Genomic DNA, 26,186 nt, shown 5'->3' with positions numbered 1-26,186 from the left:
TGGGAAGTAAATTAACATATGTATATTTGTCTAGGTATATACAGTATATACACACACACTATATATATTTTATTCATTTGCATTGATTATAGTAGTAGTAGTGTGTGTGTGTGTGTGTGTATATATAGAGTACAGACCAAAAGTTTGGACACACCTTCTCATTCAAAGAGTTTTCTTTATTTTCATGACTATGAAAATTGTTGATTCACACTGAAGGCATCAAAACTATGAATTAACACATGTGGAATTATATACATAACAAAAAAGTATGAAACAACTGAAAATATGTCATATTCTAGGTTCTTCAAAGTAGCCACCTTTTGCTTTGATTACTGCTTTGCACACTCTTGGCATTCTCTTGATGAGCTTCAAGAGGTAGTCACCTGAAATGGTCTTCCAACAGTCTTGAAGGAGTTCCCAGAGATGCTTAGCACTTGTTGGCCCTTTTGCCTTCACTCTGCGGTCCAGCTCACCCAAAACCATCTCGACTGGGTTCAGGTCCGGTGACTGTGGAGGCCAGGTCATCTGGCGCAGCACCCCATCACTCTCCTTTATGGTAAAATAGCCCTTACACAGCCTGGAGGTGTGTTTGGGGTCATTGTCCTGTTGAAAAATAAACAATGGTCCAACTAAACGCAAACCGGATGGAATAGCATGCCGCTGCAAGATGCTGTGGTAGCCATGCTGGTTCAGTATGCCTTCAATTTTGAATAAATCCCCAACAGTGTCACCAACAAAGCACCCCCACACCATCACACCTCCTCCTCCATGCTTCACGGTGGGAACCAGGCATGTAGAGTCCATCCGTTCACCTTTTCTGCATCGCACAAAGACACGGTGGTTGGAACCAAAGATCTCAAATTTGGACTCATCAGACCAAAGCACAGATTTCCACTGGTCTAATGTCCATTCCTTGTGTTCTTTAGCCCAAACAAGTCTCTTCTGCTTGTTGCCTGTCCTTAGCAGTGGTTTCCTAGCAGATATTCCACCATGAAGGCCTGATTCACACAGTCTCTTCTTAACAGTTGTTCTAGAGATGTGTCTGCTGCTAGAACTCTGTGTGGCGTTGACCTGGTCTCTAATCTGAGCTGCTGTTAACCTGCGATTTCTGAGGCTGGTGACTCGGATGAACTTATCCTCCGCAGCAGAGGTGACTCTTGGTCTTCCTTTCCTGGGGCGGTCCGCATGTGAGCCAGTTTCTTTGTAGCGATTGATGGTTTTTGTGACTGCACTTGTGGACACTTTCAAAGTTTTTCCAATTTTTCGGCTGACTGACTGACCTTCATTTCTTAAAGTAATGATGGCCACTCGTTTTTCTTTACTTAACTGCTTTTTTCTTGCCATAATACAGTTATAATTCTAACAGTCTATTCAGTAGGACTATCAGCTGTGTATCCACCTGACTTCTCCACAACACAACTGATGGTCCCAACCCCATTTATAAGTCAAGAAATCCCACTTATTAAACCTGACAGGGCACACCTGTGAAGTAAAAACCATTTCAGGTGACTACCTCTTGAAGCTTATCAAGAGAGTGCCAAGAGTGTGCAAAGCAGTAATCAAAGCAAAAGGTGGCTACTTTGAAGAACCTAGAATATGACATATTTTCAGTTGTTTCACACTTTTTTGTTATGTATATAATCCCACATGTGTTAATTCATAGTTTTGATGCCTTCAGTGTGAATCTACAATTGTCATAGTCATGAAAATAAAGAAAACTCTTTGAATGAGAAGGTGTGTCCAAACTTTTGGTCTGTACTGTATATACAGGTGAAACTAGAAAAATTGGAATATCATGCAAAAGTCCATTTATTTTAGTAATGCAGCTTAAAATTAGAATTTTGTGAAAAGGTTCAATATTCTAGGCTCAAAGTGACACTCTCGTCAGCTAATTAATCCATACCCCCTGAGCAAAGGGTACCTCCAAATTGGGACTTTGGGGTTTCATAAGCTGTAAGCCATAATCATCCAAATTATAGCAACTAAAGGCTTGAAATATCTCTCTTTGCCTGTAATGAGTCTATCTCATATGTTAGTTTTACCTTTTAAGTTGCATTACTGAAATCAATGAACTTTGCACGATATTCAAATTTTTCAAGTTTCACCTGTATATACACACAGACACATACACTATATATATACGGTACTTAGATTGTGAGCCCCATTGGGAGGATCTTGATGCTATACAAGTGCATAAAATAAATAAAATATATATTTATCTTGCATTTTTTATTGTAGAATATATATATATATATAGAGAGAGAGAGAGAGATTGTCAAGTGAATAAGATGAGCACTTGTAATTACACCGTGCCACCTCTACAAGCGAGAAGACGCGGAGGTAATTATGAAGAGCCAACTCCTTTTCAGGCAGCTGATTAGCAGTGGTGTTGGGAATTGGACCCCAAACTCACATGGAAGTGAATGGAGCAGCCACACATGTGTGCGACCGGCCGCTCCGGTCATTTCAGGGGCAGCTGTAGAGGGTACAGGGCCCCCGTTCTTGTGATTGGTGGGGGTTGCAGTGGTAGGACCCCTACCGATCTGATAGTTACCCCCTATCCACAGGACAATAACTTTAACAAACTTTAACCAGCCACAGCCATGTGCAAACAGTATCTGGCTCTGCTTAATGTGCACCTAACATCCATATATGTTTGATACTCTTGTTCTCTTTGTGTCTAAAATATGTACCGCATTATCAGCACTTCATCTTTAATTGTGCCTGCACCCCCCCACCCCCAGACCGCTACTGCTCCGTCTACAACTCCCCTCATCCTGAGCCTAAGGCCTCATGCACAAGGCCATTGTTTTGGTCCCCATCCGAGCCGCAGTTTTGGCGGCTCAGATGCGGACCCATTCACTTCAATGGGGCCGCAAAAGATGCGGACAGCACTCCGTGTGCTGTCCGCATCCGTTGCTCCATTCCGTGGTCCGCAATTTTTTTTTTACCCGTCCTATTCTTGTCCGCGTTTTGCAGTTTATATTAATGGCTGTCGGTGCCGTTTCGCATATTGCGGAACGCACACGGACGCCATCCGTGTTCTGCATATCCGCAATTTAAGGACCGCAAAACACACAACGGTCGTGTGCATGAGGCCTAATAGGGAGTATTCAGACTTGGTGCCTAGGGCAACCACCAGGTATAAATAGATGGAGATCTAGAGTTGCTCCATGGATGTGAGGATGATCAGTGGACTCTATTCAGAAGCACCACCTGGAATATACAGTCCAGGAGACTGATTTCTAGTTTCCATTTTTTTGTACGGTATTGAATGAGAATGGGTGAGAAGGAGAAGCTTTTTAAACATACCGGAAGTATTTTGGTTTATATTGTATATGGTTATCGTCTAAGTATTTTCTCCTAGTTCTCTGAAGCTCCTCAATTCTCTGTTTTTCTGCCGAGGCAGCTTCTACATTCCCTTCTTCAAGTAACCTGAAAATGAACAAAGCAAATGCAAATCAGATTTGCCACTGGGAAAAAAAACAAGCCAAGAACCTGGGAGATTAATAGATGAGGAGCAAAACTTTGTCAGATTGAACAAAATTGCCATTTTTATTGTTGAACTTCCAGCTGCATGCTTGCTAAAGGTTTCCATTCTTCTCACTTCCTGGACGTCAGTATAGCTATGCTGTACATTTTATTAGCAACTTTCCCCAAAAAATTATCCTAACTTTATAGTAAATATAAGCAATTCCTGCCTCTGATCCGGCCTGAATCTTGCATCAGTCTTTGGAAGGAATTCGCTCATCACTGGATCCAACGCATTCAGTTCAATGGCAAATCTTGTGAAGCCGTAATAGAGTTCGTAATTGGTTGGCATGGAACCTTGTAAAAAATGCAATAATATACAATATCAGTCCCTCATGCATCTCAGTAGATATGCTCCATCTTGAATTTAGACAGATTCAGGAATTAAAGGAGTGGTCCGGAAAATTTATTTTTCTAAATGCAGGGAATGCATTAAAATAACCGGTCCAGTCCCTGCCGATCACATTCTGTCTAACCATGTGACTAATATAAGGGAATCTGTCGGCAGCGACCTCCCCTATCAAACTGTTTGCATAGACACATAGCTGTGGCTCACTTGATTGAAATGCTGTTTTTCTTTTGTTGATCCAAGGATCCGTTCTCAAGTTATGATACTTTTTCTTAATATGAAAATTAGGCCTTGAGGGCGTCACCATTGCTCTTGTTGCACCCAAGCTCCGCGTCTTTCTGTGGCCAGCCCCTCCCTGGCTGCTTTGATTGACAGGGGCAGGCAGTGGCAAAGCAGCGAGGGAGGGGCTGGCCACAGAAAGGAACGGAGCTTGGGTGCAACAAGAGCAATGGTGACGCCATCACTACACCAAAGGCCTAATTTGCATATTAAGAAAATGTATGGTGACTCGAGAACGAAGCCTTGGATCAACAAAAGGAAAACAGTGTTTTAATCGGGTGGACCACAGCTATGTGTCTATGCAAACAGTTTAGAGAAGTCACTGGTCACAGATTTGCTTTAAGCAACTATTGGTTGCTTCTGTCACCAGATGTCACAATACAAACTGCATGCACTGTTAAATAGATCTCTTAAACCTGGTGAGACTGGTGGACTTACTTTAAAAATCAATATCAGAATGTCTGTCTAAATCTTTTTAAAAGTGCGGCTATTGCTAGAGAGGGGACATTTGCACAGGTTCTCACCACAAAGAGCATGTAATCAACCAGGGCTGGACCCCCTCAACCTGGATACTTGAGTGAGGGGACTTCTGCACAGGTTCTCACCACAAAGGGGAAGTGATCAACCAGGGCTGGGCACCCTTTTTCTAACATCCTACACTGTCTGCCTTTGGGTGGGACCCCCTTAACCTGGATACTTTATTAATAATTGTACTCTTGTAGGATAAGATCCCTAAAACAGAGATGTCATTTGTGGTCTAAGTCAATAATTAATGTCATGGTAAATCCACTAAATTCACCGTATTTCACATGGGCCAACTAATTGTTCATTCAAACCAATTTTCCATTCTGTATGTAGAAACTGACAGAATAAGCAAGGAGAGCACCTTTTATAGAAGTGAACTGTGTTTTCTCAGGTGTAGACCTCATCTGTAGTCCTGGCAATTTTCAGAGCACCTGTGTATTTCTTTGTGATTACCATGCGTCTGCTATAGATTTTGTCCCGTCATAGTCCAACTACATTAAGTTTTCCATCAATGCTACCTAACAATAATGCAGTGTTAGTAATTTTGCTTTACCTGGCCTCCATATGCATTTTGCTGCGGGGGCATCACCACAATACAGTGCCTCATGCCACTTCCCAAAAAGTCGATGTACGACCTTTCCTTCCTGATTCATCACCACTCCATGAATCTCATTTACACTGGAGCTCCAATAATTTCCCTAGTAGAGAAAGAGTCATGAGTATATAGTGGTCACAATGCACATTTTGCTTGTTTGCGCCACATCAGTAATAATAGGATATTCTGTGTATGGACTGTGGTTACAACTTCAAAATTCATTATGTAGGGCAGGAGAGGCCAGAAGTTTTTAGAATAGGCCATGTGCCACGTGAAGAGTGCTGTGGCAAATGTTTTAGATGACTCTTTTTCAGATATCCTGGATCCCCCACAATATTGATAACAGCCACTTACTTATTGCATTTGCTAATGCCATGCCGTCTCCATAAATGACCCTGCTAAACCTCCACCCTGCTCTGGCCTAGGGCATTATTAGAGGTCAGCTTGTGCGAGTTATATCAGCTGAGGCCGGGTTCACATATATCTGCCCATCTACTGTACAGTAGTTTCTCTCCAGTGTAATGATCTGTTGTATCATTCATGGCATCCAGCACATCAGTTCTGACGTTGGATGTCTCCGAGTGCTGGACAGAAAAGCGCAGTGTGCAGAATTGTTGGGTCCAATGTTTTAAGGCTACAGATACAGCAGTTCCATCCATCTGTGGCATAAAACAACTGATACATATGTGTACCCAGACTAGAGGTAGTCAAAATCACAGATACCTATGATTCTGCACCACGCCTTTCACTAGAAAAAGACTGTGACGCACAAATCTACTATTTAACACCACTGATGTTGGGTGATATTTAATGGATATATTTCTTCAATGCAAGACTGAAATGATGTGCCTGATGAAGAGGCATTTACCATATTAGTACACATACAGTGCTGCCCATAATTATTCATACCCCATGCAAATTTTGACTTAGTTACTTTTATTCAACCAGCAAGTAATTTTTTGACGGGAAATTACATAGGTGTCTCCCAAAAGATAATAAGACGATGTAAAAATGTCCAGTCCAAAATTATTCATACCCTTCTCAATAATCAATAGAAAAGCCTTTATTGGCTATTACAGCAATCAAACGCTTCCTATAATTGCAGACCAGCTTTTTGTATGTCTCCACAGGTATTTTTGCCCATTCATCTTTCGCAATAAGCTCCAAATCTTTCAGGGTGGAGGGTCTTCTTGCCATCACCCTGATCTTTAGCTCCCTTCACAGATTCTCAATTGGATTTAAGTCGGGACTCTGGCTGGGCCACTCCAAAACGTTAATGTTGTTGTCTGCTAACCATTTCTTCACCACTTTTGCTGGATGTTTTGGGTCATTGTCATGCTGAAATGTCCACTTGTGCCCAAGGCCAAGTTTCTCTGCAAGACTGCCTGATGTTGTCGTTGAGAATACTCATGTATTGCTCTTTTTTCATGGTGCCGTTTACTGCGATTAGGTTCCCTGGTCCATTGGCTGAAAAACACCCCCAAAGCATTAGGTTCCCACCACCATGTTTGACAGTGGGGATGGTGTTCTTTGGGTTGAAGGCTTCTCCTTTTTTACGCCAAATGAAGGAAACATCATTGACCAAACAATTCAATTTTTTTTCCATCTGACCATAACACAGAAGACCAGAAGTCTTCTTCTTTGTCCAGATGAGCTTTTGCAAAGGCCAAGCAAGCTTTTGTGTGCCTTATCTGGAGAAGTGGCGTCCTCCTTGGTCTGCATCCGTGGAACTCAGCAGTGTGCAGTGTCCGTTGGATTGTCTGCCTTGAGACATTGCCACCAGCAGAGCCCAGATTCACCAGGATGGCCTTGGTGGTGATCCTTGGATTCTTTTTCACCTCTGTAACTATCCTCCTGGCCAGCACAGGTGTCACTTTTGGCTTGCGACCACGTCCTCTGAGATTTTCCACAGTGCGGAACATCTTGTATTTTTTAATAATACTTTGCACTGTAGCCACTGGAACTTGAAAACATTTAGAAATGGCCTTGTAGCCCTTTCCTGACTTGTGAGCAGCCACAATGCACAGCCGCAGGTCCTCACTGAGCTCCTTTGTCTTAGCATGACTGTCCACAAACCAACTGCAGAGAGCTGCTGTTTTTCACCTGTTGAGTTGATTAAAACAGCTGTTCCCAATTTATCAGGGTAATTAGGATGCTTTAGAACAGCTTGGACTATTTGGAATGGTATAGAACTTTCGATTTTCCCACAGACTGTGACAGTTTGTGAAGGGTATGAATAATTTTGGACTGGACACTTTTTACTCAAATGTAAATAAAAGCTGAGAAATGTTTTCTTTCCACAATAATGCCTCTTGTATATCATCTTATTATCTTTTGGGAGACACCTACAGTACAGACCAAAAGTTTGGACACACCTTCTCATTCAAAGAGTTTTCTTTATTTTCATGACTATGAAAATTGTAGATTCACACTGAAGGCATCAAAACTATGAATTAACACATGTGGAATTATATACATAACAAAAAAGTGTGAAACAACTGAAAATATGTCATATTCTAGGTTCTTCAAAGTAGCCACCTTTTGCTTTGATTACTGCTTTGCACACTCTTGGCAGTCTCTTCATGAGCTTCAAGAGGTAGTCACCTGAAATGGTTTTCACTTCACAGGTGTGCCCTGTCGTATTTAATAATTGGGATTCCTTGCCTTATAAATGGGGTTGGGACCATCAGTTGCGTTGTGGAGAAGTCTGGTGGATACACAGCTGATACTCCTACTGAATAGACTGTTAGAATTTGTATTATGGCAGGAAAAAAGCAGCTAAGTAAAGAAAAACGAGTGGCCATCATTACTTTAAGAAATTAAGGTCAGTCAGTTCGAAAAATTGGGAAAACTTTGAAAGTGTCCCCAAGTGCAGTCACAAAAACCATCAAGCGCTACAAAGAAACTGGCTCACATGCGGACCACCCCAGGAAAGGAAGACCAAGAGTCACCTCTGCTGCGGAGGATAAGTTCATCCGAGTCACCAGCCTCATAAATCGCAGGTTAACAGCAGCTCAGATTAGAGACCAGGTCAATGTCACACAGAGTTCTAGCAGCAGACACATCTCTAGAACAACTGTTAAGAGGAGACTGTGTGAATCAGGCCTTCATGGTAGAATATCTGCTAGGAAACCACTGCTAAGGACAGGCAACAAGCAGAAGAGACTTGTTTGGGTTAAAGAACACAAGGAATGGACATTAGACCAGTGGAAATCTGTGCTTTGGTCTGATGAGTCAAAATTTGAGATCTTTGGTTCCAACCACAGTGTCTTTGTGCGACACAGAAAAGGTGAACGGATGGACTCCACATGCCTGGTTCCCACCGTGAAGCATGGAGGAGGAAGTGTGGGGGTTCTTTGCTGGTGACACTGTTGGGGATTTATTCAAAATTGAAGGCATACTGAACCAGCATGGCTACCACAGCATCTTGCAGCGGCATGCTATTCCATCCGGTTTGCGTTTAGTTGGACCTTCATTTATTTTTCAACAGGACAATGACCCCAAACACACATCCAGGCTGTGTAAGGGCTATTTGACCATGAAGGAGAGTGATGGGGTGCTGCGCCAGATGACCTGGCCTCCACAGTCACCGGACCTGAACCCAATCGAGATGGTTTGGGGTGAGCTGGACCGCAGAGTGAAGGCAAAAGGACCAACAAGTGCTAAGCATCTCTGGGAACTCCTTCAAGACTGTTGGAAGACCATTTCAGGTGACTACCTCTTGAAGCTCATCAAGAGAATGCCAAAAGTGTGCAAAGCAGTAATCAAAGCAAAAGGTGGCTACTTTGAAGAACCTAGAATATGATTCATAGTTTTGATGCCTTCAGTGTGAATCTACAATTTTCATAGTCATGAAAATAAACAAAACTCTTTGAATGAGAAGGTGTGTCCAAACTTTTGGTCTGTACTGTATGTCATTTCCCGTCAAAAAATTACTTGCTGGTTGAATAAAAGTAACTTTAAGTCAAAATTTGCCAGGGGTATGAATAATTATGGGCAGCACTGTAGATGTCATAGAGGGTGCTCCTCCACTTTGAAGTTCCATCTATGATCCAGAATTGATGGCCACTTTGTAACAATGGCTCCCATTCTGGCAGACTTGCTCCTTCCATGTAATACTACATGTCTTATGTGGCGGACACTGCAGGACAAATACCTGACTGGCCACCTATCACACTGTTGATATTATAATTATTTCAGTAATTTAAAGGATGTAACCTCCATACCTTGATGAATGTCATCTTACACGTAGCAGCTCTGTTCTTTGAGTTGTGAATAGTGATCTCGCCATAATGTTCAATCCACCGTCTACCACTGAGGATGTTGTGTATGCAGGTCGTAACTTTATTCCAGACATAGCAATCTCCGTACCTACAAATAAAGCCCAGAATGCAAAGTGGTTTAGTCTGCAAATACATGAAGATGACGATGTGAACCTAACCTAATACACATGCTGCACCCTCACGTAGTGGACCCCTCAGCTGCTGCAGACCCTTGCGCTGATGAAAAGCAGTTCACGTTAATTAGATGATGGTTTTGTTTCCTCTAAAAAAAGATGTTATGTACCTTATTATAGGGGTGATCTGAGATTAGTAACAAAAAAAAAATCTGCTTTCTTTTTGGTTCCAGAAACAGCTCGACTCTTACCCATGGGCTGTTCCTGGTATTGCAGCTTAGTCCTGTTCAATTGAATCGGAGCAGCACTGCAGCAACCGGCCACTGGCCACAGCAGCTCCTAAAAACAGCTGAACAGAGGGGGTCCCGGAACCTCAAACCACCACCGATCTGATTAATAGTAAAATCCCACAAAACCCCTTTAAGAATCTCTAAATACTAAGATTTCCCTAGGTAAACATGATCGTATCTTTTATGTGGGCATAAAAATAATTGCTGCTGACAAATGTATTTTCATGATGAGAGGTTAGAACGATTGACTGCAAGAATGGTCATTCATTCAAACCCCTTCAGACCCCTATATCGTCGATCTAGGCTCATTCGGGCAATTCTTCTCCCCATGTAAAAGAACACAGAATCTCCGCAGCAGAAAACCCTTGTTCAGATTTACTGCGCACCTGACTGTCACCAGCCGAGGAGATAATTATGAAGGTGGAGATTAGCGTTAATTAGCCTGGGTGAGCTGTCCCAGGGTGTTGTACTCAGCACAGAGGAAATCTATCATGTAAAGATTTCGATCCTGCTAAAGGCAAATCTTGGTGGTGCAGCTGGCTACGAGTCAGTAAAAGACAAAAACAGTGCAAAACCCTTCCTACTGAACATAGTAACTAAACCACCCACGTAAGGAATTATCATTATTGAAGACAGAAAATTGAGAAGCACAAATCTATGCCTGCTAAGATTTCATTTTCTGTCCTTAGGCAGGTCCAAGATGTGCAAAAATTTTTTTTTTTAAGAGGAGTGCATCTGTTAAAGGGGTTATCCGGGAAAATACATTGATGATCTATTCTCAGGATAGGTCATTAATATCATATGAGTGGGGGTCCGACCCCCGGGACCCCCGCTCTTCAGCTGTCAGACGAGGGCGGAGCACCATGGCCTCTTCCTAGGCCCGTGATGTCACTGTATATGGGCTAGTTGCAGCTCAGCTCCATTCAAGTCAATGGGGTTGAGCTGCAATAACAAGCACTGCCACTAGACCATGTATGGTGGTGAGCACAGCGGCTCTCTGAAACAACTGATCTGCGGGGGTTCCTGAGGATAGGTCATCATTATCTTTTCCAGGATAACCCCCCTTTCTCTCCTCTTATGATCCACACCTGATTTTGGCTTCAAAAACTGCACCAAAAAGTCTGAAGGTGTGTCCGCACCCTCACAGTTTCTTCTCGTTGGATGGCTGCAGCAAGTGTTTTACATTTTGGGGAAAAGTAACATAGTATATAGGGCCGAAAAAAGACATTGGTCCATCCAGTTCAGCCTGCAAGTGTTTTCCAAATGAAGAAATGTGACGCCAGCTACAAAGAAACTTGCAGTACCCTCTGTCCACATGTTTGCATGAAAGATTTTAGTTCTAGCCAGTGACAGATCCAGAATTCTAAGTATAGACAGACTTAATGGATGGGTGGAAGCTTGAGAAAGGCCCACGTTGGTGGGCTGAAACGTTGCACTGGACACATGGGTGAATAAATCTTTCACATTTCACTGAATTTGGAGTTTTGCTGTATTTTTGGATACATAGATAATCGACAGACAGACAGACAGACACACATAGATAGAATCATGTTGCACATAAATATAACATGACTCACTTTGGAAGGGTAACATTCACTGTTCCAAAAGGCAGTATTTCCATGGATTTTCCCCAAAATTTATTTTTCCATCTGACATCTGAAAACAAAATTCACTTTAATACAGCATTGTAAAGAAAAAAAATGTCCTCATCATGAAAAAGATTATTAAGATCATGCGTTGTCCAGGATTACAGAAACAACCGAGCGGGCTGTGCTTTTTCTATATATAAACCTACAAAACCTCTCAGCACTCCACTCCACCTGGGACAACACACAATGTCATAGCAAAAACAACCAGTGGGACCAATTATCAAAAAATAATACCAACTTTATTTCAATAATATATATAGAATATGGAGAAAAAAGGCAGGATGGAAAAGGATATACAGAGAAGCGAGGGGCAAAACCTCATTGGACAGCCATGTACCTCCGCAGAACTGTGATAACAGTCTCCGGATGCCAGGCTATACGCTGTGCCTCACAAAAAATGGCCATAAATCTCTAAAAAGAAGAATAAAACAACAATGGTAATGATATACAGGGTGGGCCATTTTTATGGATACACCTTAATAAAATGGGAATGGTTGGTGATATTAACTTCCTGTTTGTGGCACATTAGTGTATGTGAGGGGGGAAACTTTTCAAGATGGGTGGTGACCATGGGGGCCATTTTTAAGTTGGCCATTTTGAATCAAACTTTTGTTTTTTCAATAGGAAGAAGGTCATGTGACACATCAAACTTATTGGGAATTTCACAAGAAAAACAATGGTGTGCTTGGTTTTAACGTAACTTTATTCTTTCATGAGTTATTTACAAGTTTCTGACCACTTATAAAATGTGTTTAATGTGCTGCCCATTGTGTTGGATTGTCAATGCAACCCTCTTCTCCCACTCTTCACACACTGATAGCAACACCGCAGGAGAAATGCTAGCACAGGCTTCCAGTATCCGTAGTTTCAGGTGCTGCACATCTCGTATCTTCCCAGCATATTTTTTCATTTAATGAACTACAGGTTGGAGTTGGCAGACGTTGGGGTAATGGATGGTCACAGCAAACATATCAGATGAAAGAACTAAATATAACCCAGTTCTGACACCTTTACTTTATACTTTTAAATGTATTCAACCTACAAAAACCATAAAAATTCTTAATATCGTCCTTAAATAGCACGATCATCAACATTACCTTGCCAGAAGACAAAATTCCTCGACTCACAGTGACAGGCAGAAATTGGGGGGTGATGGCTAACCTAAAAAAAAGAAGATAGAGGATGGCTGAGCAAGAGACCGGCTGGCTAGACCTGCACCAGATTTATCACAGGGGTGGACGGTAAATGTGGTGCAGGGATAGACACTTCTGTCTATCTCTATATCAACCATGGGTTGGCTTTCTTTGGACCGAATTTTATGTTGGAATTGTAGCACAATTGTGGTGCAAAACAATGCATCTTAGGCCCCAATCCTTTCTCATTAAGCTGCGCCTATTTCAGGCTAGGCACACAATTTCTCTATACCTAGATGCACCAAATTGTGGCACATTTTGTATAATTTAAGCCAAGATCCATGTGCACTGGTATTAATAAACGTGGGCCAGAGTTTTGTGAATGAAGGATCTAGCCCTATTGGGTATATGGATGTGGGGAGCGCTATACGCCAGCTCTGGTGGAATCAAAGCAGCCATATATTACATGGTTGCATATTCATGATTGGCCACATAGAGGTTATTACAGAGCCTCTGCCTAATTACAGCTGGCCAGACATTTTAGACATCAGCCAAGCACTCTACCAGCCTCCGAATACCCATGCATTCTAGACTCTACATGTGTTCTGAATGTGGATGGGGAAGTATAGCACTCTGAGATACCTCTGGTGGTAACTTATCTTCTCAAGAATAAAACGATTGGGCACGTTGAAATTCAAGTGCCCGATCCTTATCTCCCTGACATCTGCTGTCAGGATGGAGTTAGGAGGACACATGCACATTAGATGGTCATCCGGTCCTCATGAAATCATCAGGTTTGGCCAACATAAATATAATGACGATGGCCAGCTTTTCAGAAGCCAGACCTGCGATGATCAGTTGTTCCCCAATGTGGCTTTTTTGTAGGCTACCCTAGCTGGGAAAGGACAAGCAACATTTATGTGCTTAGAGGGGCTTAGAGGGGTTTTATGGTCCTTTTACACTGATGATCTATCCTCAGGATAGGCAATCAAAAAGTGATCAGCAGGGATCCGATACCCACACAGATCAGCTGTCTTGCAATAGCCCCGGCGCTGGAACTGCAGTTACTAAAGTGCTGCTTCCATTCACTTCATCCAGCTGCTGATTGGCGGGTGTGTGGGGTATTGGACCCCTACCGATCAAATATTGATGGCCTATCTATACGCCATCAATATAAAAGGACCGGAAAGCCCCTTTAATAGAGGTTGCGAGTATATCAACAAAATAATGGAGCAAACATGTTAGAACAAAGGTGATCAGTTAGCTTGTTGCAAGCATATTAGTTCTTATTACTCAGTTTTACAGAGCATTAGTACACGGAAATGTACAGTACTTACTGAGCTCTGAAGTGTCTGTAGATATCAGCGGCCTGCTCTAAATGTGAATAGCTACAAACTGATGAGCTGCTGGCCTGCACCTAGACCCCCATAAGCCAAGAAGCACCATGTTATACCCAAACATGCTAATACTTCAGTGCTTTGAAGGTATTAACCTAGGTAGGCTACATTTTATTTTGCAGAAGGTACTGATTTCCCTTGCAGGTTTCTCACTGGTATGCAGTTTTAGGGCCATGCTACATGGGAAAACGTCTGCAGGAAAGCCTATCTTCAGAAGGAAGAAAACTGTCTCTCTAGTGCTACCCATGTGGCTGTCCTGTGCTGTCTACAGTTCTATGTCTCTAACAGAACAGCAAAAACAAAGTAGTAGAGCAACACAACCGGACCTCTTGACCAAATTTGCAGATCCACAGCAGTCCAAGAAACAGTAATAAATGGCAGAAGTCACAGCAGCATATCCGGTGAGTCTTTTTATTGGAAGCCTTGGGTGCACACACAAACAAAGTACAACGTTTCGGCTACACAGTAGCCTTTGTCAAGTATACAAATGGTAAAAACTGGCAAACATAAATACATATATGTGACCCCTCCTATAACATGCTGGAGCCAATCACTAAAAGGCTCAGCCCAATCAACACATGTGTAGAATCAAAAACAGCCTCCTCATCAATCTGGCCGTCTGAGACACGCCACAATAGCGATGTGTATCTGATCCATGCCATGTGTCATCCGACATCGCCAACCATGTTCGCGCTCACCAAGTCGGCGTCCAACTGCCTGCAATGCGCATGTCAATGACGTCATCACGCCGCCATCCCAGCGTGACACCGTCAGTCACGTGCGTCATGCGTAATCCGAACACCTAATGACCACGTGACGGGCGCAAGGTCCTTTACACCCAATGCAACTCCCGCAGTAGGGAAAACACTATTAGCGGACTATCCCCGCTGGCCCTAGATATATCAATGGGGACAACACCATGTCTCACACACCGATATAAATGCCAGGGCGATTATTCAATCAATATCGAATAAAGTTACATAAAGCAGGTTGCATGTTGCGCATTGCAATCATTTATTAGCAGACCTTAAATTGAAGCATGATTGCATAGGGGTCGGATGAGACAGCGTATCCGATACATATCAGTGATATTCTGTGTATGAATATGAAAAATACAAAATATAAACAAGTGAAGGTGACCAAAAATAATGATAATGTACCATACAATACCATGTAAAAGTAATGTTTATACTGAGTCAGACATCAATACCTGAACTATTCTACCTATCTACACTGTTCACATTAAATTGAGGAGGAGGCTGTTTTTGATTCTACACATGTGCTGAGCCTATTAGTGATTGGCTCCAGCATGTTATAGGAGGGGTCACATATACAGTCAGGTCCATAAATATTGGCACATCGACACAATTCTAACATTTTTGGCTCAATACACCACCACAATGGATTTGAAATGAAACGAACAAGATGTGCTTTAACTGCAGACTGTCAGCTTTAATTTGAGGGTATTTACATCCAAACCAAGTGAACGGTGTAGGAATTACAACAGTTTGCATATGTGCCTCCCACTTGTTAAGGAACCAAAAGTAATGGGACAGTTGGCTTCTCAGCTGTTCCATGGCCAGGTGTGTGTTATTCCCTCATTATCCCAATTACAATGAGCAGATAAAAGGTCCAGAGATCATTTCCAGTGTGCTATTTGCATTTGGAATTTGTTGTTGTCAACTCTTAAGATGAGATCCAAAGAGCTGTCACTATCAGTGAAGCAAGCCATCGTTAGGTTGAAAAAACAAAACAAACCCATCAGAGAGATAGCAAAAACATTAGGCATGGCCAAAACAACTGTTTGGAACATTCTTAAAAAGAAGGAACGCACCGGTGAGCTCAGCAACACCAAAAGACCCGGAAGACCATGGAAAACAACTGTGGTGGATAACCGAAGAATTATTTCCCTGGTGAAGAAAACACCCTTCACAACAGTTAGGCAGATCAAGAACCGGGAGGTAGGTGTATGTGTGTCCAGGAGGTAGGTGTATGTGTGTCAAAGTCAATCAAGAGAAGACTTCACCAGTGTGAATACAGAGGGTTCACCACAAGATGTAAACTATTGGTGAGCCTCAAAAACAGGAAGGCCAGATTAGAGTTTGGAAAACGACATCTAAAAAAGCATTCACAGTTCTGGAACATCATCCTATGGACAGATGAGACCAAGATCAACTTGTACCAGAGTGATGGGAAGAGAAGAGTGTGGAGAAGGAACTGCTCATGACCCTAAGCATACCCCCTCATCAGTGAAGCATGGTGGTGGTAGTGTCATGGTGTGGGCATGTATGGCTGCCAATGGAACTGGTTCTCTTGTATTTATTGATGATGTGACTGATGAATTCTGAAGTGTTTCGGGCAATATTATCTGCTCATATTCAGCCAAATGCTTCAGAACTCATTGGACGGTGCTTCACAGTGCAGATGCACAATGACCCAAAGCATACTGCAAAAGCAACCAAAGAGTTTTTTAAGGGAAAGAAGTGGAATGTTATGCAATGGCCAAGTCAATCACCTGACCTGAATCCGATTAAGCATGCATTTCATTTGCTGAAGACAAAACTGAAGGGAAAATGCCCCAAGAACAAGCAGGAACTGACGACAGTTGCAGTAGAGGCCTGGCAGAGCATCACCAGGGATGAAACCCAGCATCTGGTGATGTCTATGCGTTCCAGACTTCAGGCTGTAATTGACTGCAAAGGATTTGCAACCAAGTATTAAAAAGTGAAAGTTTGATTTATGATTATTATTCTGTCCCATTACTTTTGGTCCCTTAACAAGTGGGAGGCACATATGCCAACTGTTGTAATTCCTACACCATTCACCTGATTTGGATGTAAATACCCTCAAATTAAAGCTGACAGTCTGCAGTTAAAGCACGTCTTATTCTTTTCATTTAAAATCCATTGTGGTGGTGGTGTATAGAGCCAAAAATGTTAGAATTGTGTCCATGTCCCAATATTTATGGACTTGACTGTATGTAATTATGTTTGCCAGTTTTTACCATTTGTATACTTGCCAAAGGCTACTGTTCCAAAAACAACACCACTGCTGTCCTGTGAGGTATTACAGTTCGGCCCCATTAACTTCAAAAGAGTTGAGCTGCAATACAAGAACACAACCCATGGGCAGGCGAGGTGCTGTTTTTGGAATAAAATGGAATGTTTTTTTAATCCTAGACAACACCTTAAAAGGTGTTATACAGGATTTTTCCCCAAAATCTGTGTCACCTTCCATTTCTAGAAGAAAATTTGTTTTTCGAATTCTGTACAATACCTTTATTTTAACTCTCCAGTGCAAACCTAAAATTTGACTACACATGACACATAAGGTCAACATACCAGGGGCAACTTCTTCCTCTGTTGTGGTTCCTCATCAGATTCCTTTCAAGGTGGCTGCAACTGTTTTAGAGTTCCCCATGCTAAGCACTGTAAGACTGTCTAAGCCACGCACCCCCTTCACTGCCCTCGGATGTACACAGCTCCTACGTCATTGGCGCTGGTCCATCGAAGGGTAATGGAAGGGAGTGTCTTAGACTTTCCTACATGGGAAAATCTGAGATGACCAACTTGAAAGGAATCTGATGGTGGACTGTAACAGAGGAATGGAGGCGGCATAGAAGGAACAGAGGGCACCTGGCATGTTGACTATACATGTGTCAAGCCTAGTCAAATTTTAGGTTTGGACTGGAGGGTCACTTTAAGCATGATATGTTACCAGTGTGGAAGAGACATTCTGTATTTATATAGATGACACCAATCTCTAGACGAATGCTACTGAATAATTATAATTATAAGAGATGTAAACTCATTATATCCAATCATCCAAGCAATCAGAAAAGTAATTCTCACAAGTGTAAGAAGGAAATAAGAACAGTTTCGCTTCTGAAATTAAAATTCTTGATTCTTAAAGGGGTTTTCCCAGGATTAATGTAAAACATGAAAATTCAACATCATCTAGGACACGACTACCTCTTTCTAACAAAGCTAGAACCAGCCCTGTATTTCACATGGATCCAGAGATCTCCCCATTAATTGCTCCAGTTGTTCTGCTAGGCAAAGCCTCTAGCAGAACATATGGCTGGTGGCAACTGAAGGATGGAACTGAGCATGTCCGTCCACCTTAGTGATGGTGGACAGAGAGATAAAGGGTAGGGCTATACAGATACATTTTTAAATAGCTCAGTGGCTATGCAATTTTTTTTATTACATGCCATTACAAAAGTATTCAGATTCAAAAATGTAGAATAGTTTTGGTGGGACAACCCCTCTAGGAACCATCATGTTTTAACTCTGGCTAGATGGTATACTGTACAAATTCTACATATGAAAAGTAAAGTTCAAAGCAATTACTAAAATGCAGAGAGATTGTCTCTGGAGTCTTTAACACTTGAATGTACTGTACTCAATGCTGGGTGAACGTTGCGAAGTTTGTAGTCAATCAATCCTGTTATTTTGACTTGGAACATGGTGTGCACTGTAAGGAAGTTAAAAATGCTAACTGTTATATTCTGGGGTCACACTTCACCTGTTCTGAAAAAAATCGAAATCCTTTGTCCTCTCTTATACATTCATAAGTCTCACCGAGCACAGGGTTGAAAGGCTTGCTCCCGGCTCGGTAATATGTGGCAGCATATCCTGAGACTGCAAATGCAGCAATAAGGGCCTGAAAGAGAGAGTAAGGAGTTTAATTTATCATGACAAAGGTATATTTAACCCATTGAACATGCCGTCTGCCAGCATTTGCTGAGCAGTGATATACTGCATATGTGTGATAAGTTACAATTCCAGCTCACCTTGCGCATAAATACTCCGCGTGCGCGGAAGGACCAGGGGATCCAAGACGTAATAATAATAAGAAAAAATCCGGCACTGTAAATGCTTTGCAGTAGAAATCTTCCATTTATTGCAGCAACATAAATCCACGTACAGACAATGCAGACACAAGTCGGTTACGACTAAGGACTTCGTCCGAAACGCGTCAACAGAGTACCGCTTGTGTCTGCATTGTCTGTACGTGGATTTATGTTGCTGCAATAAATGGAAGATTTCTACTGCAAAGCATCTACAGTGCCGGATTTTTTCTTCTTCTGATATACTGCATACATTAGTCTTGTGTGAAAAGATTCAGTATTACTTGTATCTTATTCACTTATTTATTTTATTCAACATGGAGAAATGAATTCCGTGCTCCTTGTCTATGGTGTAATGACAACAACCAGTGGAACCGTGCACCCTCGACTGCTACTATGGCTTCCTTGCATCCAGGGTACCACTGCCCTGTATCGGTTTCCACTGGGAGCGGGACCAGTATTTTTGGAGACATGCATAGCACTAAAGATTACTTGCCATTAAAAATACAGAAGCCCATGAGGAAAAAACAAAAAAAATGCAAGGGTGACTGCAACCTTATTAATGGACAACATATTTTTCAGAAATATACCTACAGTATAAAGCCTGGGCTAAAACTTAAGAGCATCCATATACATACCAGTGGCGTAAAGAAAGATAGAAAGACTTGAGGAATTATATAATTGCTATAACATAATTGCTATAACATGCCATATAATTACTATAAATGGGGACACAGCAATTATACATGTCATGGGATGTGCAGTTATGCATCTCGTGGGTCACTCATTTCATTCACAAATTGATCCTCAGTGGAAAAGATATCACCCTGATAAGCAAGTGACGCACCATGAGCAGTAAGAATTCATTATTGTTCATTTCCTATTGCAGCTAAAGTGTTGACTGTCATTAAGACCTAATAGACATCTGTTTTGTATGTATAATAGGTATCCCAGTGCTACACATCTACTGTACCATGCGTTCATGAGGATCATCTGTCTCGGCAGCCTTATCTAAAAGTTCACTGTACTCCAATTCTTCGCAAAGGTGCTGTAAGGTATTAAGTGGCTCATTCAATTCTACAGGCATGGAGACTTTGGACAAGTCTTTGCCAATGTTATTCCGCAGAATATTCCATAGGTTGATATTGCTGGTGTCAGGCGACGGAGCAGGTAGACTCGTTCTTCGCCCTGTTCGGAATGCACCACCTAAAAGTTCTCCGTTGAGAACTGGATGACAAAACAGAAAGGTTAGAACCCTAAAAAAATGTATGTACAACAACAATGAAAAAAATGAAAAATAGACTTAACAATGACCTACACAAAGGAATAAACCATTATACTGGTGTAGTCCATACTAGACAAAACTGACTTCATTATGCTCCTGCTGCAGACATGAGTTACAGCTGATATACAACAGCTGATATAGAGGATTACAAGATACAGAGAGAACAGAAAGATCGTATCAGAATTTTATGTGCAAATTACTTTGTCGGGACACATTATCGGCAACACTGGTGTTGTCTTCAGAGATGTTATCACTGACATCACTGATGTAGGATTCATCATCTGATGCCTGGGAAGAAAAGAACAAGCACAATAAATCTAACATAATACGTACCTTACTGCACTTTAGTTCAAGGGATGTGTGGACCAACATTACAATAAATTTTAGAATGTATTCAGTGGCTCATACTGCCACCCTCTCCGCCAAGAATGTGAATACCCCCCCTTCCCCTAGTTCTCCAGATCAGTGTGGAACCAATAGCTGGAACCACTAAAGTCTAAAGCCTGGGAGGCATTTGGTCTGATATGTAATATGCAATTTAAAAAAAGATCCCCTTAAAGGCTATGGACAACTTGGGGGCAATTTTTTATGATTACATTTTACTCATTTTGGGCTAAAACTTTTTTTTTTTGGTTGGTCCTCATTGGAAATGTTCAGCTGTTTCTGAGATACCGTCTATTTGCAAGCTGTCACTTTCAGTTTTCTTTGATAAAGAATCATATAGCTCAATTCTAATAAGAGTATGGTTTAAATAAGTATTTATGAGGTCAGGAGATGAAAGACAAGACCTACACATGGGTCCATCAGATGACGGGATAAAAAATAAAATAAAACAGAAAGTGACAGCTTGCAAACAGATTGATTTGTATCCCTCTATCTCAGAAAGGCTGAGCATTTTTAATGCAGACCAAATTTTAAAAGATTTTTTAGTCCAAACTGAGTAAAATGCAATCATAAAAAAATGCCCCCGAAGGTGTGCAAAGCCTTTAAAGGAAACCTGTCACCATGATTTTGCGCATAGAGCTGGGGACATAGGCTGCTAGATGGCCGCTAGCACATCTGCAGTACCCAGTCCCCATAGCTCTCTGCGCTTTTATTGTGTTAAAAAACGGTTTTGATTGATATGCAAATGACCTGATATGAGTCCTGTAGCCGGAGATGAGCAAGTGGAAAGGAGCCCAGCACCGCCCCGCGTCCTCCGAATCTCCTCCTTGCTGGCTGACATCACAGAGCTGGAGCGCCGAAATCTCGCGATGCACGAGCTAGCGCATGCGCAGTGTCGGCATCATGTTCATTCCCTGTACTGGCATCAGCACAGGGAACGAATTACGCATGCGCTAGCTCGCGCATCGCGAGATTTCGGCGCTCCAGCTCTGTGACGTCAGCCAGCAAGGAGGAGATTCGGAGGACGCGGGGCGGTGCTGGGCTCCTTTCCGCTGGACTCATCTCCGGCTACAGGACTCATATCAGGTAATTTGCATATCAATCAAAACGTTTTTTTAACACAATAAAAGCGCAGAGAGCTATGGGGACTGGGTATTGCGGATGTGCTAGCGGCCATCTAGCAGCCCATGTCCCCTGCTCTATGCGCAAAATCATGGTGACAGGTTTCCTTTAAGGGTGAACAACGTTATTGACCTGGAATCCAAGAAAGGCTAATGCATTTATCTGGATGACATTCAGCGTGTGCACAGAGAGCAGTGGGGGACTGGTGGCGTATGGATGCAAAGAACAGAAAGATTATATGCAAACTCTAGGTCCGGATTTAGGAAAGAAAACATCTACAAAAATTATGGGGCACATTTATTAAGGCCCTGTGCTAGCGGTAGATCCGCCAGAGTTATGTAGAGGTGCCAGCCTCTCTATAACTTCGCCGTATTGAGCGCCAGTCTAAATGCAAGCCAGCTTCATGCTGTCTTACATTTAGACCATTTTCTACGCCCACGCTGTGCCCACTGTTTTAAACCTGGCATGAGCCAGGAAAAGTCGCAGAATGCGGTGTAAAGGACCATTGAACTGCAATCTGCACCAGAAATATGCCTAATATAGGCGTATTTCTGTTTAATAAATGACCCCCTATATATATTGTGTATAATGATGAAGTAATTGATGCAGTACCTTAAACCTTGTAATTGGGCAGGGGTGAATGCCAGCAGCTATAAATAGAGGCAATGGGAACTGTACTCTTTCACATTTGTAATCCTGCCACCAGCAACCCCTAGCAGCATGAAAACATATTTGCTGCACAGAGCTGGGCAAGATAATGAAACAGAACAATTCTTCCAAACTATTTTGTGACTATTGGTGTCATCTGGTGATCATTCTGACACCTTTAGGTACTTTTTTTTTTTTTTCCATAAACTTGAAAAACCCTTTTAATATCTATAGGTTTAGGCTTGATTTTGAGTCTACCAAAATAAGCACACAACCCCTGAGCAAAGAGCAAATATATTTAGTGTTTTAATCCACCATTTCCATGATATCTAAATTAGTATGAAATCTTTACTTAGAATCAAGTCATCTGGCAGGGAACATTACGTACCTCATTCTCTGAAGAGCTGGCAGAGAGAAGAACCTCTTGAGCATCAAAGAATTCAGACACTGATTCCGACATGGACAGCCTGCCCTCATTAGAGACCTGTTGGAATAGAGGCAGAATGACATGGAATTTCTCTCCATTCTGCAGTGGGAACGGAAATACTGTACATATGTACTGTCAGGACCATGAGTACTTTTATATGAAAGCATACATAAAAGAAAAAAACTTTAACTATGTCAGCCATTACGTTTATCTAAAAATATACACAAAAACATAAGCAAAAAAAATGGATTTTGCCTGTAACTACATGTGAGGAAAGCAGATGTATAGGCTTGTCATTTTTACAATTTGCACAAAATAGTACAATTCAAATTTCAATATCACTGCATTCCTTAATTGCTTATATAATCACTAAATATACTGGTATGTGTCCCAGCCAACTTCAATACTTTACACGTACCAAACAAATCCTTCAAGTATGAACAATTATAAACAATATATAAACAGTTATGTAAAATAACTGCAGTTTTATCCAAAAAAGTAGGAGAGATTTACTAATCAAAATGTACCAGAATTCTGCGTTAATTTGTGCCATTCAATTGTTGTACATGTCTCGTCCAACAAGATTTTGTCATGTCAGGTAGGGAACAGTGCAGACCTGACCTTGACCCACACCACTCTCCCTACCTACTTTCATGATCCGCCCAAATTGGTGACCCCCAACCGGGCAATGGTCCTTGACCTGACTAAATGTGCAGGACCTACTTAGGGGAGACAAAAGGGGAAGTCAGACAGGCCGAGTCAAAATGAGATAATACTGTCAGAACCAAGGAAGAAACAAACGCTAAGTAATAAAAAAAAAAGCAAGGTCAAAAACCAGGAGGTAACGTCAGAACAAGAATCAGCAGTCAGAGGCAAAGTCACTAACAGGCAGAATGTCAGAAGTCAGGAAAACCAAATCACTGGCAACTGTGGCCAGCAGTTGTCTGCTTTAAGAGGATGTTTCATGGGATTTTTTTAAACTAGTTCCTTAATAAGCAGTCTATCTGTTGCAGATGCTATTACTTTTTTTTCAAATAATCCCCTCTGTTGCACCACTTTGCACCCCTGTTTGTTCTGGCGGCCAATATGCTAATTAGTACCATTGGTACTAAAGGCTTACGAGTAGAGTTGAGCGAACACCTGGATGTTCGGGTTCGAGAAGTTCGGCCGAACATCCCGGAAATGTTCGGGTTCGGGATCCGAACCCGATCCGAACTTCGTCCCGAACCCGAACCCCATTGAAGTCAATGGGGACCCGAACTTTTCGGCACTAAAACGGCTGTAAAACAGCCCAGGAAAGGGCTAGAGGGCTGCAAAAGGCAGCAACATGTAGGTAAATCCCCTGCAAACAAATGTGGATAGGGAAATTAATTAAAATAAAAATTAAATAAATAAAAATTAACCAAAATCAATTGGAGAGAGGTTCCATAGCAGAGAATCTGGCTTCCCGTCACCCACCACTGGAACAGTCCATTCTCAGATATTTAGGCCCCGGCACCCAGGCAGAGGAGAGAGGTCCCGTAACAGAGAATCTGTCTTCATGTCAGCAGAGAATTAGTCTGCATGTCATAGCAGAGAATGAGGCTTCACGTCAGCCACCACTGCAACAGTCCATTGGCATATATTTAGGCCTAGCACACAGGCAGAGGAGAGAGGTCCCGTAACAGAGAATCTGGCTTCATGTCAGCAGAGAATCAGTCTGCATGTCATAGCAGAGAATGAGGCTTCACGTCAGCCACCACTGCAACAGTCCATTGGCATATATTTAGGCCCAGCACACACACAGGCAGAGGAGAGAGGTCCCGTAACAGAGAATCTGTCTTCATGTCAGCAGAGAATTAGTCTGCATGTCATAGCAGAGAATGAGGCTTCACGTCACCCACCACTGCAACAGTCCATTGGCATATATTTAGGCCTAGCACACAGGCAGAGCAGAGAGGTCCCGTAACAGACAATCTGGCTTCATGACAGCAGAGAATCAGTCTGCATGTCATAGCAGAGAATGAGGCTTCACGTCACCCACCACTGCAACAGTCCATTGGCATATATTTAGGCCTAGCACACAGGCAGAGGAGAGAGGTCCCGTAACAGAGAATCTGTCTTCATGTCAGCAGAGAATCAGTCTGCATGTCATAGCAGAGAATGAGGCTTCACGTCAGCCACCACTGCAACAGTCCATTGGCATATATTTAGGCCTAGCACACAGGCAGAGCAGAGAGGTCCCGTAACAGACAATCTGGCTTCATGACAGCAGAGAATCAGTCTGCATGTCATAGCAGAGAATGAGGCTTCACGTCACCCACCACTGCAACAGTCCATTGGCATATATTTAGGCCTAGCACACAGGCAGAGCAGAGAGGTCCCGTAACAGACAATCTGGCTTCATGTCAGCAGAGAATCAGTCTGCATGTCATAGCAGAGAATGAGGCTTCACGTCACCCACCACTGCAACAGTCCATTGGCATATATTTAGGCCTAGCACACAGGCAGAGCAGAGAGGTCCCGTAACAGACGATCTGGCTTCATGTCAGCAGAGAATCAGTCTGCATGTCATAGCAGAGAATCAGGCTTCACGTCAGCCACCACTGCAACAGTCCATTGTCATAAATTTAGGCCCAGCACCCAGGCAGAGGAGAGAGGTCCCGTAACAGACAATCTGGCTTCATGTCAGCAGAGAATTAGTCTGCATGTCATAGCAGAGAATCAGGCTTCATGTCAGCCACCACTGCAACAGTCCATTGGCATATATTTAGGCCTAGCACACAGGCAGAGGAGAGGTTCATTCAACTTTGGGTAGCATCGCAATATAATGGTAAAATGAAAATAAAAATAGGATTGAATGAGGAAGTGCCCTGGAGTCCAATAATATATGGTTATGGGGAGGTAGTTAATGTCTAATCTGGACAAGGGACGGACAGGTCCTGTGGGATCCATGCCTGGTTCATTTTTATGAACGTCAGCTTGTCCACATTGGCTGTAGACAGGCGGCTGCGTTTGTCTGTAATGACGCCCCCTGCCGTGCTGAATACACGTTCAGACAAAACGCTGGCTGCCGGGCAGGCCAGCACCTCCAAGGCATAAAAGGCTAGCTCTGGCCACGTGGACAATTTAGAGACCCAGAAGTTGAATGGGGCCGAACCATCAGTCAGTACGTGGAGGGGTGTGCACACGTACTGTTCCACCATGTTAGTGAAATGTTGCCTCCTGCTAACACGTTGCGTATCAGGTGGTGGTGCAGTTAGCTGTGGCGTGTTGACAAAAGTTTTCCACATCTCTGCCATGCTAACCCTGCCCTCAGAGGAGCTGGCCGTGACACAGCTGCCT

At 42.5% G+C, this 26,186-nt stretch overlaps 1 protein-coding gene across 4 annotated transcripts in view; it reads right to left on the bottom strand.

Annotated features, from left to right (window-relative positions):
• Positions 1-26,186, bottom strand: part of OSBPL6 (oxysterol binding protein like 6) — a 273,275-nt gene that overhangs the window by 2,674 nt on the left and 244,415 nt on the right. For all 4 annotated transcript variants that reach the window (XM_044303514.1, XM_044303517.1, XM_044303515.1 and 1 more), the window contains 10 exons: positions 22,824-22,919; positions 20,482-20,569; positions 19,970-20,223; positions 18,672-18,809; positions 12,712-12,775; positions 11,543-11,621; positions 9,506-9,650; positions 5,238-5,382; positions 3,702-3,828; positions 3,313-3,435 (listed from right to left, as the gene is read on the bottom strand). In XM_044303514.1, the coding sequence (XP_044159449.1) occupies positions 3,313-3,435; positions 3,702-3,828; positions 5,238-5,382; positions 9,506-9,650; positions 11,543-11,621; positions 12,712-12,775; positions 18,672-18,809; positions 19,970-20,223; positions 20,482-20,569; positions 22,824-22,919 (1,259 nt within the window). The remainder of the gene's footprint in view (positions 1-3,312; positions 3,436-3,701; positions 3,829-5,237; positions 5,383-9,505; positions 9,651-11,542; positions 11,622-12,711; positions 12,776-18,671; positions 18,810-19,969; positions 20,224-20,481; positions 20,570-22,823; positions 22,920-26,186) is intronic.

This window comes from Bufo gargarizans, chromosome 8 (genome assembly GCF_014858855.1).
Source record: "Bufo gargarizans isolate SCDJY-AF-19 chromosome 8, ASM1485885v1, whole genome shotgun sequence".
Classification (NCBI taxonomy): domain Eukaryota; kingdom Metazoa; phylum Chordata; class Amphibia; order Anura; family Bufonidae; genus Bufo; species Bufo gargarizans.
This window is presented reverse-complemented; position numbering and strand designations above follow the sequence as displayed.